The following is a 15,782-nucleotide window of genomic DNA, read 5'->3' on the forward strand; positions in this document are numbered from 1 at the left end:
ATTGCAGAGCTGGGACTAGAACATAGTGTCCTGAGTCTCAGTCCATTGTCTGCCAGCTCTGGACCATGCTATCTTATGCTAGATGCAAATCTATTTACAAATTACTCCTTATCATTCAGATTACTGGTTAGTGTAATATAAACTAAACTTAGGCATGAAATAAGAACTATTTTAAATAATGTAGGTAACAAGATTTATTAATAATAATGAGGAACTATTTTAACCTTATTAATTGAATGCTGCTGGGAAGAAAGAAGAGGATAACAAAACTACATGTCTTTGTGAATGGTGACACTATGGTTAGTTTTCTTTAATAGCATATTTCTTAAACTCGCTCCTCCCATCACAGTATTTGGTTAAAGTGTTGACTAGAATATATTCTGAAAAGTCCTGTTTCATCTGTAACATGTTCTAGTGTATTTTAATGAACCTCTCTTGGTAAATAGCCAGTTTCCTAAGGGTAAGTAGAAAGTGATTCAAATAGGTGTCAAACACATTAATAATGTCTGACATGATATAAATCAGCTTGAACATCTATCAAAGAGCTAAGGAGTATTAATTGTATGTAAATATAATCTTCCTTTGAATCATTGTCATTAAGAAATATACAACATAGCTGGATAATGGCATTGAACTGAGTAGAGATGATAAACAAAAAGAACAGAGTAAAGCAGGGCACTGGTTCAACAAGCTCATTTGCATATTCGGTGCTACTGAGGATTGGGTCAGGTTGGGAATAACAGCTGTGGAAATTAACAAAGCTTTTTCCGGATCTCATCAGGCAAGGTAAGGCATGATCACTGCCTGGGGGATTTGCCTCTGGAGAGGGAAGGAAACAAACACTGTATGCAAAGGGCTGCTGTTGTGGGGATGCCTTACTACTTTATTACTATCATTCAGGAATGAAGAAGGTAACAAAATTCTTAAAATGCTGGTGCACTGAAAGTGAATAGATATAGTTGTAGTTTGTTACTCAGGAAATTAAACTGAAAGCAAAGGAGTGTCTGAACTCAAAACCAGGGGCTATGTTAGCAAGGCTTTGTTCTCTTTTCCCATTATGGGGCCAGATAGTGTTTGTAAGAGTGCTGGGGAGTTATGCCCACAGCGGCATCTCTCACTAGGGCGGAGTATGCATTGCCTTTGGTTGCAGCCTCGTGTGATGGGGAAGGCTGAGGCTGCAGCCCCACAAGGGCACTAGCACAGAGCAGTATGACAAATATCCCTGACTCCTGCACAGAGATATTGTGAGTGAGAGAGAGACTGTACAACCTTCCTTCCTTTCCTTCCTCCAAGTCTCAAACCTAAGCACACCATGTGAGAGCAAGCACAATGTAGCCCTTTGTAACAAAATAGACAGAAGCCCCTGACTTTTAACTGTATTTAGGCATGGTCATTCAGTAAGCCAGTGATTCAAATGGAATTGTTTGAGATCTCTGACTCTCCTAGATTTCTGATTTCTGCCCAACTGTGTCACTGGACCAGCACTTCAAAAAGTGTCTTGTAATTAAAGTTGTGGAGTGAGACAACACAGTCAGTGCTTAACCAATAAGAGGATTATTGGACATTATTTAACTAGCCAATTAGCCCGTCATAAGACTAGATTTTCAGATCTCTCCTCCACGTCGGTCTTTTCTCCTGAGCCTCCGGTCTCCCTCTCCATCTCTCTTTCTTTCTCCTACTGCCTCCTCCTCTCTCTCAGCTCTCCTCTGCCTTCTGCCTCTCTCTCCGTCTCTCTCTTTCTCTTCTCCCCCTCTTGCCTCTCACTCTCTCTCTGCTCTCCTCTGTCTCCATCGGGGATGCACGATCATCCAGGCCCCACTCCCTGGGCATGTACATCACTACCCCGCTCCTCTTCACCTCCCGTTGTGGCGCTTGGCTGACTTGTGCACCACTCAGCTGAGCCACCATGTGGGAGCAAGCGGCGCAAATGGCCTCTCTCTCTCTTCTCCTCCTACTGCCTTGCCCTCTCTCTCTCTCAACTCTCGTCCACCTCCTGCCTCTCTCTTCGTCTCTCTCTCTTTCTCTTCTCCCCCTCCTGCCTCTCACTCTGTGTTTCTCTTCTCCTGCTGCATCTCTCTCACTCTCTCTCTCTCTCTCTCGCTGTCCTCCACCTCCTCCGTTCTCCTCTCTGTCTCCTCTGAGTCTGCTCTGCTTTCCTCCTTTTGAATCCGGCACCCTTTCCTGATGACAGACGCATGCTTGTCCAGGCCCCACCTCCTGGCTGTTCCCTCTGGGTGGCACTGTTGCCTCCTGCCGTGGCGCTTGGATGACTTCTGCGCCGTTCAGCCGCTTGCTCCCCCGCAGCGTCCTGGATGAGCAGCACAGTAGTCAGCCGAGCACCACAACAGGAGGCAACAGCGCTGCCCAGAGGGAACAGCCAGCATTTCAGCGTTACAGTGTCACAGACATTGGGCTACTATATATATGATGGAATTCCAGTGTATTTCACCACCAAGTGAATCCTTTACCTCAGAACTACTCAACTTTGGAAGCCCAGGGGGCCACAATGATACTCACAGCACATTCTAAGGGCCGCCCCTTAAGTGTGGTTGTATTTACATCCAAATATATATGCAAACATATGCAAATAGCTTCTTTCACACTGAGAGGTATATATACAAAGATTAAGGCAAGACTACACAACACCCAGGCCCCATTTAAGTCAGTTCTGCTAATATTAATAAAATGAAATATTTACCCGATTTCCACCCATATGACAGCACTTTTAATGAACAATGACAGTCCAGGAATTTAATGACTAAAATGCATATCAACAGAAGACCATTATATTGACTTCTTTTTTGTTTTGGCTCCCATCTGCGGGCCGCATGTGGCCCATGAGCCACGTGCTGAGTAGCCCTGCTTTATGTGGTTTCTGCAGGCTTATCCCAGAAACCAGAATAAGCAAATAGACTCGTTCTGTTCCATAAACCAATTGTTAACTGGAACCAGTTGGAAACATATTATAGTGGAAACATATTATATTCCAGTTGTATGTGATTTCAGTGAAATGTTTTTGATCATGTTGATTGTATTATATTCTTTCCACCTTGGGTATTATTTTAACTATTATTGATTTTTCTCTGGGGATCATGGCACACACCAAAGGCAAGTTTCTGTCTGCAGTACCAGTGCAGTCTTTCAGCTTTTTGATTAGAAGGCAGGATTCTGCTATTTAGGTTTGTATCTAAGACTGTTCAAAGAGAATGCCTTGGAAATCCAGAAACTCAGTTTCCCCAGAAATGGTTTGCCTTGTTGTGCCACCAAGATACCAACATTTTCAAAAGTACCAGCCTCTGGTATTTGAACTACTTCATATGTCTGCATTGTAGACTGCTCAGGAAGGCCAGTGTTTTCATGGGCTTATAGCATCATGCTCCACTAAGACTCAGTAGGCTTTTAGGGTAGTCTATTTGTGCAACATCCTCATGTCATTCATTTCTGTTTTTATTTTTTTCAGAACACTATAATTATGCATCTTCAAATATAAATGCCGGTTTGCCTCTAAATGTGGCACATTCCTCATTGTCAGCTCCATGTCATGGCCTTCAGACATCCAATCCTGTCATTTCAATTGTCCCATCAACAAATCATCCTTCTGGATATGGAGGACACATTGACAGTGGAGCCTCTGGATATTATCTGTCTCCCAATGTCAGACCTAATGGAGCTCCAGCACTAGAAAGCCCCAGGATAGAGATAACGACTTATCTGGGACTGCACCATAATAACAACCAGTTTTTCCATGATGCTGAGGTTGAGGAAGCGATCCCAAATACTAAGCGATCACCTTCTACTGCCACTTTGAGTTTACCAAACATTGAGGCTTACAGAGACCCATCTTGCCTGAGTCCAGCAAGTAGCCTGTCTTCCAGAAGTTGCAATTCTGAAGCTTCATCCTATGAATCCAATTATTCTTATCCTTATACTTCGCCACAGACATCTCCATGGCAGTCCCCATGTGTGTCTCCTAAGACCACTGACACAGAGGAAGGATATCAGCGTAGTATGGTGGCCTGTACTTTACTTAATTCACCAAGACATTCTCCATCTACGTCTCCCAGAACAAGCATAACAGAGGAAAACTGGCTAAGTGCTCGCAACTCAAGACCATCTTCTCCCTGTAACAAAAGAAAATACAGCCTAAATGGCAGGCAGACTTCTTACTCACCACACCACTCTCCGACACCTTCTCCTCACAGTTCTCCTCGGGTTAGTGTAACTGATGATACATGGCTGGGAAATACTACCCAGTATACCAGTTCTGCTATAGTTGCAGCTATCAATGCCCTTACCACTGACAGCACAATAGACATGAATGATGGGATTCCTATTAAGTCTAGAAAGACTGCGCTAGATCATACCCCATCCATGACACTCAAGACTGAACCAAGTGGTGAGGACCATGGGACCATATCACCGACGGCTGATTTATCACCAGAAGAATTTTCTGGGTTTCAGCACATCAGGAAAGGAAACTTCTGTGATCAGTTCCTTTCTGTGCCGCAGCATCCATACCAATGGGCCAAACCAAAGTCTCTGTGTCCCACATCATACATGAGGTAAGGCTTCCTGAATCTATGAGGACATTTGAATGACATTTTTATATGCACTGTTTCTCCTTTTCCTGTTCAGTTGTGTTTTCAAACATCATCCCACCCACTCCTCCGCCCACAAAGATTTAACAGCTCTATGTTGCCACTTTCTAATACTGCTTCTTTGATGTATGGAGTGACCCGAATGAAAATGCAGTTTGAAGAGTCCCCCATGGGGTGGGGAGATGTTAAATTGGCAAGACAATAGTCTTTTCCTAGAAGACTAGAACCCTATTGCTGGCAGTCTAGAGATAAGGAACTGTGTACATTCAAAGGAATGTACATTCAGAATTGTGGCTCAGTCAGTAAGACAACATGGTGCTGCTACACCATTGGGTTTACTTAATTTTTTTCCTTGTGAAATAATGGTATGCTTCATAGATGTGCCTGCTATGCTAAACGGGATCTTTCAATACTTTTTCCACTACAGCTTTTTATTCAGGGCATAAAAGCACAATATGACTTGGTTGTTTTATGCAGTACAATACCCAGATACACTGAGCTCTCTTCACCTGAAAGCTATTTCTGCCTTCCTTTGCTATGTGCCTGACAAAGCTTTTTTCCTGACATTGTTTTTTCTATTTTATTTAAAAAAAAGAAAAAAAAAGAGAGATCTTATTGGAACTATTAACACAAAATAGATCAGTCTCAGGCTAGGTTTACACTACACCTTTTTCCGATTTTTTTTCGGAAGAGGCTTTTATGAAATTTGGCCCATCTACATTGGGCCAAATTTCAGAAAATCCCTCTCTTTCAGAAGATCCCTCCTTCCTCATAGATCAAGGAAGACAGGGCTTCCGAAAGAGCACGTTTGCTCTTCTGCAAAAAAAAGTGGAAGAGCAAACGCGTTCCCTGGATGGGGCAGAGTTTTTCCAGGATACCTCTGGTATCCCCAAAGCCCCCCCACAGTCTAGACCTACCCTCAGAGGGGTAGCCATGTTAATCTGCATCCTCAAAAACAATGAGTAGTCTTGTGGCACCTTAAAGACTAACAGATTATTTGGGCATAAGCTTTCATGAGCAAAGACCCACTTAGTCAGATGCATCTGACAAAGTAGGTCTTTGCCCACAAAAGCTTATGCCCAATAATCTATTAGGGTATGTCTACACTTGTACTCTAGTTCGAACTAGGGATGCAAATGCAGGCAGTTGAAATAGTCAATGAAGGAGGGATTTAAATATCCCGTGCTTCATTAGCATGATCTCACTGGCTTGCTAGTTTGAATCATTTTTTGAGGAGTAACGTTAGTTCGAACCAAGGGGTTTGGTTCGCATCAATTCATCCCGGCATGCACTTCCTGGTTCAAATCAGCTGTGATTCGAACTAGTGCGCCAGCGAGATCATGCTAATGAAGCGCGGGATATTTAAATCCCCACTTCATTGACTATTTCAACTGCCTGCATTTGCATTCCTAGTTCGAAGTAGGGTAGATTCCTTGTTGTTTTTACAAAATACATCCTGTCCCATTTATTTATCACTCACTAACAGAGTATTTGTCAGCAAAAAAATGTAAAGGAAAAGCCAAATAATATTCAGACTTGTAAAGAGTAATAACCATGACCTGTCATCGTGTACGGCATTTCATTCTTAAGCTTTCCTAGAAAAAGAGTGAACACAGAGGGTGATGCTCCTTGGGATAATGCAGTAGGAGATTGGCTTTCAAACAGTTCAAATGCTAGTCCAAAACCTCTAATTCTGATAATAAAAGTCAATGAATTTGCAGGCACAACAAGCCAAGTGTCTTTAAATGATGTTAAAGGGAAAAAGTGAATATGTAGGGAAAACAATTGTCCCCACCACTCTCTTCTCTCCCCACTTCACAGCTTAATCAAGGCAGCATCTTCATATCAGTAGCTATCTTCAAAACCCAACTAAACAAGTTGTGGCACGTTGTATCACAATAAACCGTACTATGCCTCTTTAGCCTCAAACCTAGTCTTCTTCCTCCTTTATAGGTCTGCATAATTCAAGAATGACCTAAAGGAGCATTTCTCAAATGAGACCACCGTGGCCACATGCGTCCAGCAGGGGCTTTTTGTGTATCCATAGCCTCCTGGGCAGTGATATGGGTGAGGGGGACAAAGCAGTGGCCCCTCCCCGGGAGCCATCAACAATGGTTGGGCCCCACCCCTCTTCTGCAGACTCAAGTTGTAAGAGCAGGCAAGAGAGTTCCACACCTTCCCAGGGGTGATGGGATTGGGCTTCGACTCTGGGATGGTGGGTGGCAGACCCCAGTCATGGGGCTTTGGGCTCTGTCCCCAGGTCCTATCCCCTGAGAATGGGGCTTTGGGCTCAATTCTCGGGCTGCTCAATGGCAGGCTTTGGCCCTGATTTCACTCCCCTTCTCCCCTTTGGCCCCTGCTGCCTCTCCCAGTGCCCCATCACCCTTGACCCCCTGCCTCTGTAACCACCTACCCATCTAGTTCATAGTTTGTCTTCACTATCAGAGGCAGCAGCACAGCAGGAGTGGGAGAACAGGCAGCTCCACAGGATCCAGTGCTCATGGGGAGCTGGCTTAAAAGCCAGCTCTCCTCTTGGCACTGGCTTCCACCTCCTCACCCACTTGCTGCCTCTGATATAGAGGCAGGAAGGCGGGTGTGGGTGTGTGTGTATTGTCAACAGGATTAACTGATAAGCCTAGGCTTATCAGTTAATGTGTCATCTGCATGTTGACATCCCTATCCTGTACAGTGCTGAACGAATGCTAGGAGAGGCTGAGCACTCTTTGTTCCAATGAAGGTACTGATTACCTTCCAGGATTGGGCCCTAGAGCTGTTTAGTACTAGACAAATCCCTTAAGGCCTTCTTGCATATTTAAAAAAGCTTTCGTGCTGTCCCTCCAAAAGTGTAAACTAGTTTAAATTAATTGAAAGGTACAGGATTCTTTTTGTTTAAAATTTCAAGGGAAATAATACAATTTGACAAAAAATATCTTTCAGTTACAGAAAGCCTCTCTTTGCATTTTATCATATACAATCAGAATGCACATAACATTCCTATGTGCTAATGCAAACAAAAAAGGTGAAATGTACAAAGCGGAGCGTCCGTATGCTGTGTATTTAACATTTTTTCCACTGTTTTGGTCTTGTATAAAATATGTTTCCTGGTTTGCAATATGTTTCCATGTGATCTCATTAACTTATGCTCTGGGGCAGCTGGAAGCTACCGTAGAAATGAGATTTTAAGTTATTTCACCAATCAAATACACTGACCACGCTTCCTTCCACAAAAAAAATCCCTCTCATTTTATGTATATGAAAGAGTGCTGGGCAATTGAACAGACGTCAACAGGATCACAGACTACGCAATAGAAATTGTTATTTTAAATCTTTCCAAAAACTGGATAAGAATTTGTCACAACAGATCTGGATTTTTTTCCTGTTATTTTACACATCTGTTCTATTTCAAATGTAGGGATTGTAGGATTAGGTTCCAACAAACAATACACATTCCAAAATCCACTCTGTCATACGGATTTTTAGATAACCATATTTAATTATCTTCTGTATCTCTTCCTGAATGTGTATTATAATTTTAATAAAAAGAAAAGGTGATTTGGAAAATCACTGGATTTCTTTCTTTACTTTTCTTAACCCCTAATTTATTACTTTTCTTCAACCAAGCTATTTGCCAGTGCTAATGGCCACATCCCTGTAGATTTATCTACAGAGGTCCTTAGACAATAAAGCAAACCATTTTTTAAAATTGTTTCTAAAGTTGGTGACACTTTTACACTCATTGCAATTAAAACTAGTTCAATAATTTTATAGGTTATGGGAGAGGGAGGGAAAGGAAAGAAGGAGAGAGAGAAAGAAGGGATAGATAAGCAGTGAGACTAATTCTTACCTCAACCAAGCTTACCTGATCCTGTCATCCTTGTGTTCCTAAAACTTCTGTTAATTGTAGTATGGGTTCAAAGCATGCATAGAATTGCAGGATTGGGACAATTTAGACTCTGATTCTGAGTTTCATGATAAAATTCCCATTGCCTACAATGGGAACACGATTGTTTGGGTGCACAGACCCAAATCCTACATTAGGATGTGATAGCGCAAAATCTTGTGTTCACACATAGACTCACTAAAGTCCCTGGAACTCTGCATGGGGTACTATGGATCTCAGTACAGAATTGGATGTATCTGCATAGAGTCCCATTCAAGACATGTGTCATTACAGATTAATTTGAATCTGCCCACATGGCTCCCTCTGCAGAATCCGGACCTTAGCCTTTAATATTATGTGCTTAGCTTTAGTATGTAGAACATATTTTTAAGGGAAACAGATATTTACAAGATACATGGTGATTGATAAAAAAATGCAGCAAAATGGAATGTCTGCTATCTAAAGTTCTTCATCTATGTTGGAAAATACTATAAAGGTAAATTATTATATGGAGGGTAAAGAAGAAGGGAGAGAAGATAGATATTATGAAGATCACTTCCTAGTTTTTATTCCAAGATCTTTGTTATTAGGCTGTCTAGTGCTTATCTCACTTTTATTGCATTAGTGATTTAGCTGTAGACCACATAAGACAAAGCAAACATAAAAACGTGACTCAGCCATCCTCTTGAATTGTACTATCACAACAATCTGTAGAAAAGGATCATCTTCCATTTATAAACCCTCTTCTAGAGTAAGTGCAATATATAATTATAAGAAAACACTTGTATCAGCCATTTATTTTGGAAACAGGTATTTTTCTATATCAGGCATAATATTTAAAAATGTGTTAGTGCTAATGTGCACGAAGGATGATAAGTTCAAAACCAAACTAGAAATACTAAATTTTATTTCACTTTTAATCATGGGCATAGATAAAGGCAGTATTGTGACCAAAGAGTGTTTAGGATTTTTTTTTACAAAGATTTAGAAAATAAGCTTTAAAATAAGTTTTGGCATGTCCAAAAATTCTCATTATAGTATCAAAAACAACTGGCATCTCATTTCACAAAAAATCCAGATTTCTGAAAACCTTATATAAGGTGTGCTTTTTTGCCTCTTGAGCTGATAGATCTGTATGTCGGGACTATATAACATTTGAAGTTTCCTAGAGACTTTACTTGTTGGTTGACAAGCTCCAGCTTCCTTTGGTATACCATGCTTCTTTTTTAATCACATGAATCCCCAAAGTGCGAAGGCCTATAACATTTGTGTTTGTATTAATTATAGGGCTGTGTAGTATTGCTAGGTTCACTGGTCAGATGCATGGTATGTATGAGGCGTACCACATGAAAAGGAGCTTCCAGGAATGGAATATCAGTTTCAGGTGGGCTTATAAAAGCTCCCTAGGATGGTTTCTTGTATGGCTTTCCCCCCCAAAGGTTGAAAGATAACTTTTGAGCTGCAGCTTCAAATTTTCAGTCATAAAAACATGCAAGTGCTTGTGCCCACAGAAATGCACATTCATGTATTTTTACACATAGAAGCTGTAATTTACAAACACAAATTGGGGCACTGGATGCCCATCTACCTGAGTGGCAAACGCACTTTTGGTCTTTGTGCTCGGTTACATTTTTTTCATTGAATTGATGTTAAATTCTTAAGCCTCCTGTTTTGTAAATCCCAAGTGTTCAAAAGTTACAAATAACTCCCCCTCCACGCTAAATTGTAAAGTAATATATTTGGGATTTTTTTTATTTACCTTCCTTCTTTCTCCTTGCATCGTACAGGTGAGTCAAGCAGAAGTGTAGCTGCTGTGCTTAGGGGAGTGCATGGTCTTTTCCATCAGAAAATATTGCATCTCGGGGTCACAGAGTCGGGGAGACCATGGTTCCATCCTATAAAGATGAGCCAGTACTGATGCCCCCTGGGGCTTAGTAACACCCAGCAGTGGGGAGTAGCAGTGGCCACACAGTCTCTGTGTGCATGAAATCTTTGTAGCTATGCAGCCTACTCCCTATAACAAGGCATCTGGAGGACTGGTGTCAGTTCTCATATAACCACGTGTTAAGTTTGTTGTTTAGGTAAAATTGATTGCTACGGTATCTTGTGTGGCTAAAGTACTGAGCTTGTTCAATTGTTGTAATACGATGCTGAGGCTTTAGTAAAACTGAACTCTTCTCTCCCCTTGTTTTGAATGTGTTCATACTCCCTTTTTTATTAATGGCCTTTGTTTTGTTTTTTTGATGGCTAGTGTTAGCATAGTATAATATTAAATTCAGAGCAGTGAGGGAGACCTTCCATTTTAACTGAGCTGGGTTTTTTTAATGAAATATTCCTTTGATCATTCCATGGTCTTGTCTAAAAATCAGTGGGACTAAATTTTTGTTTATGCCAATACATTTCTGAAGCATGGATTATAGGATGCTCAAATTCATAAGCATTGCCACTGAGCATAATAATGTATATTTACATACTACCGTTCATCATGAAGAATCCCAAAATACTTTATGAACTAAAAACAGGAGTCACTTGATTCACATGCCAAAGAAATGCGGCTACTCTGGAATGGAACATAGCATCTGTTTTAACAGCCTACGGCTGCACTGTTCAACTGTGTAAGACAGGAAGTGAGAAAATTTATGCAAATAAACCTACAAGGGGAATAGACAGTAAATATATTTCTTGTGTTGCAAGCACTTCAGGACTGGGACTGTATCTTCAGAAACGAATCCTATGAAACTTCCATCTTCATTGTCTTGGAGTTCTAGTCAAATATAAATATTAATAATAATTATAATAGGTACGCCAAGAATAACTGCTTACCACACTAGAATCTACCAAGGGCATTGGTACTAACGTCCCTATTCTTGCAAAAAAGTACAACAAAATCTTTAATAATTACTAGCAGTCAAGACCTTCCTTTTAAACCATAGGAAAGGCTGAACTGCTGTTTTAAGGCTTAATATTGTTGGTCTGAGGGTAAAGATGCAATGTAAATTGGTCATTTAAAAATCAATTGTCATGAAACTGAAGCTCACCATAGAAATTGGCATTAAGGAAGAAAAACGTTTCTCTTGGCATGATATCAGAGATCTTTCCAAAACACTATTAACTGCTCACATATAAAAATACAAGACCGTTAGAAGGACAACACAAAGGTTTTAACATAGGCCAGGACATTCCAACTCGATGACCCAATAACTACAGAAGCTTCCACATTTGGGAAATTTTAGTCATTGGAGCAGGCTTGTTGAGCTCAGTGGGACTAATTGCATGAGTAGATTTACTCAAATGAATAAGTGTTTGAGAACAAAGGCACTAAATCTGCCCAGCTGGCCTAATTCTCCATAGCACCTTTCCAGTGTTTAGGACAAGGATGGGTGTGAGGAGAAGAGAAGGTGTCTTATCAAAATGATGAAACGCACCTTAGCATTCTCACATGCTGAGCTGTGCAGAGGCAGGACTTAGGCTTTACATCCCATGGTCTCCTTGCAGACACTAGTCATGGTAAAATACATTCCAGCCATGTCTCCTATGCTGGGGCTGGAGGCAGGGCCAGTGCAGAGCCTTTACACCAGTTCTTCAATGGTTAGGAAGACATTTTGCACTAGGGATGTTTCAGGGGTCGTTTCCACCCACTTTGGAACTCCATTATACTATCAGAGTGATAAGAAAGATTTTATAAGGGCCTGATTCTCAGTCACCCTGTCCTTGTACTTAGGCACTGGAACACACTTAAGGCTTGATTTGCAAATACATTATTTTTACATCGGTGTAGCACCATTGACTTCAGTTGGTTACTCTTGATTTACAATGATACACAAGAAGTGAGATCAGAATAAGACCTCATGCAAGACCAGTCACAATGCTGAGACCCTTAAATGTAACAGGGTCCATTAAAGGGTAAAATCTGCAAAAGATTATGAGCATTAGCTCCTCTTTGAAAAGCGATGTAGGCATTTAGAAATCTGGATCCCATTGATTTTCAGTAAGACATAAGGATTTAAAAGCCTAAGTCACTTTTGAAAATGCAGCTTAGGCCCAGAGATCACTTAGGAACCCGTGAACATTTTACCCAACATCTATTTTATTCCAACTGACGTGGTAACATACTGCTTTTTATATATTCTTTGTCCACTCAACTCCGCTTTTCTATTAAGGACAGAGATCAGTCAGACTGGCTAATTTGTGATTGTGATTGTGTAACTACAATTGATGTAATCACATGGTTTATCTGAACAGGTTAAATAAGTCACTATTCACCAATCTTGTAGCCTGACATATGTCCCACTTACACTGAGTTAAGGTGATCCAGTTTTTTTTAAAGTTAACACCAAGTTGGTGAACTGACTTGAAACAAGCAGGCCTGCTACTGGCTTTCAGAAGGATCACAGCTAGATTTATCATGTCACAGAAGAAAACTTTCATTCTTGCAAATGAGCATCTGGTGTAAATAAGTCTGTGGTGTGACACCAATTTACACCAGCTGAGGATCTGTCTCAGTGTTCTTTTCTCAACTCCGATGGGAGTCCCCCAGCTTGTAGAGTAGAGCTCTCCCAAATTGACTGGGATCTTTTCAGCACTCAGAATAATTTTTTTAACACTAAAATATTTGCTTCATGATTTGTTTTCCTTTAATCATACTATGCTGCAGGAAATTAAGTGTATGATGAAGATAACCTAAAATAGGAAATCGTTCTGACAGCCACAACCCATGAAACTGTTAATTTCATCACTCTGCTTCCTTTATCAGGAAAACTATCATTAATTGTCAATTTATGATCAGTCAGGATTCATAGTGGAATTTTGATGATCGGAAGCGAACAGCAAACCAGATTTTTATGACTGGTGTTACTTTGGGATTAGTAATTTTCCTTTGTAGTTTAATTCTATTACAATTTTATGTGCTATTTTAAAGATTTTAAACAAAGAAAAATCAGGAAAGTTGAGATAATTTACCTATTTTTTTTATTTTATCTTTGTTGTCCTTTTGCATTTGAAGAATCTAAGCTGTCTGCCAGTAGTTGGATTAGTACATTTTCAATTTAGAGGTAAAATGTCTTAATCTGATAGAAGCTGTGTCCTCAGCAGAAGAGGAAAAAGATCTATTAAATACGATTATACCTAAAACCAGAAACATCTGTTTAAATATGTGTGCTAATCATCAGGAGAAGATATGCAGGTGTTTTGCTCTGGTCTTTGTTACTTATTGTTACAGTCAAATAGAGTTTCTCCAGGAAGTTTTCCAGGAATCTTTCAGACAGAAGTATATCCAGGATACAATATGTACACAACGGTGGTCTTAAACACTTGCCAGCTGCCTTTCAGTAACAAAGGGCCAGGTTCTGCTTGTATGAATGCACTGTACTGGGGGCGGCCCTAAGAAACCCTATCATTCTTCATCTCCTTTTTCCTTTTGTTGCCTGCATAAGAACCAGACAGAATAGCAGTTCCTATGCTTGCGTGAGCTGCCCTACTCTTAATGCCTCAGGGATACACAGTCCCCCCTAAGTGTGTAGGCAGGCCACAGCCCTGATGCTAGCTGGCTATGTTGGAAATAGTAAGCCAAAATCCCACGAAGAGGTGTAGTAGCAGCATGTTACCCTTCCACACTGAGGAGCTCTAGTAGGGTATGTCTACACTACCACCCTAGTTCGAACTAGGGTGGTTAATGTAGTCATACGAACTTGCAAATGAAGCCCGGGATTTGAATTTCCCAGGGCTTCATTTGCATGTTGCCGGGCGCCGCCATTTTTAAATGTCCGCTAGTGCGGACTCCGTGCCCACGGCTACACGCGGCACGAACTAGATAGTTTGGACTAGGCTTCCTATTCCGAACTATCTGTACGCCTCGTTCCACAGATAGTTCGGAATAGGAAGCCTAATCTGAACTATCTAGTTCGTGCCGCGTGTAGCCGCAGACACGGAGTCCGCACTAGCGGACATTTAAAAATGGCGGCGCCCGGCAACATGCAAATGAAGCCCGGGAAATTCAAATCCCGGGCTTCATTTGCAAGTTCGTATGACTACATTAACCACCCTAGTTCGAACTAGGGTGGTGGTGTAGACATACCCGTAAGCACTTTGGAACTCCACCATGCAGTGCCCTTCAAGGGCAGGGCAGCTCCAATCCAGTCCTTAGTGTGTGCTGTGCATGTAGCCCAACGTCTTCATCTGCCCCTCATGGTATTGAATGGCAAACCTCCCATTGGCTTGTGGAGTGCAGGGTTCGACCAGAAGTATTCACAGAGAAAGAACTTCAGGATTGACAGTTTTCAAGATATATCCTATAGTAAGTATAAAAAAGTAACAGAGAATCTTAGCTACCGAGAGACCCATGTTTGTGCAGCACCTAGCCCTAGGGAGCCCGGACCCGTTGTGGGGGCTTCTAATTGCTACTGGAATACAAATAATTTAATGCTAAATTGATCTTCAGGAAAAGTGGCAAGTTAAGAACAACTATAGTAGTTTGTGTATATATAATATCACAGTCATGCGTGCAAGTTAGGTGATGCCAGATTTAAGATTTTCTGTGCAGAAATTGAAAAAACAGAAATGCCCAGCACGTGGCATCCTATCGACATCTACATCCTATTGACATCAGCGGGAACCTTTGATGCTGATCTCTGGCACTTGAGCTAATGGAGTAACTGATAGCAGTAGATTGTCCTCCTCTCTGTGTACCAGCACTAGTGGGAGATGAGACACACACTTTGCCAGATAATTTCACAAATATTTGCTGACAGCAGGGGACTGGCAAGGCTCTGGACTCTCTGGGGTTTCATTGCAGGCTCTTGTGCATGAAGGCATGGATTGATTGGAGTAATTGGACCTGGGTGAGGCCTCATTTCATGAGAGACAGGTTGACAGTGATCAGTGCAGACTCTTTTGCTCATTTCCCATAAGCGTATCTCCTTCTGCCTTAAATCTGTCCGAGTGCCGTCTCTTCCCTCCTGCCGGCACTCTTTCTCCCAATTCCATTCCTTAGCTTAATCTCAGTGTCCATTCCTCAGGCTTCTCCCCATAGTCCCAGTCCTTCAGGGATCTCATTCTGACCCCATTGGTATTCTCCCCTGCTCTTTGTCCCTGTCTTCTCCCTCCCATTCCAGTGCCAGTCTCTCCACTACGAGTCCCAATCTACTCCTTTCCAGTTCCCCACGCTGCGGTCTGTCTGCTTTGCTTTTGATTCAGGCAGCTTCCCCCTCCTCAGGCTGGAACCCAGGCAGCATAGAGGGTCATTGAGAGGCCAAGAGAGACAGCTCCCTGCTCTCAGGTCCTGTGCCCCTCCCCTCCCGAGTCTGTAG

At 41.6% G+C, this 15,782-nt stretch overlaps 1 protein-coding gene across 5 annotated transcripts in view; it reads left to right on the forward strand.

Moving 5' to 3' along the window:
* Window positions 1–15,782, forward strand: part of NFATC1 (nuclear factor of activated T cells 1) — a 140,098-nt gene that overhangs the window by 9,215 nt on the left and 115,101 nt on the right. For all 5 annotated transcript variants that reach the window (XM_089776351.1, XM_075921105.2, XM_075921108.2 and 2 more), the window contains exon 2: window positions 3,461–4,562. In XM_089776351.1, coding sequence (XP_089632477.1) covers window positions 3,461–4,562 — 1,102 coding nt within the window. The remainder of the gene's footprint in view (window positions 1–3,460; window positions 4,563–15,782) is intronic.

This window comes from Pelodiscus sinensis, chromosome 2 (assembly GCF_052426305.1).
Source record: "Pelodiscus sinensis isolate ZL-2025 chromosome 2, ASM5242630v1, whole genome shotgun sequence".
NCBI lineage: Eukaryota > Metazoa > Chordata > Testudines > Trionychidae > Pelodiscus > Pelodiscus sinensis.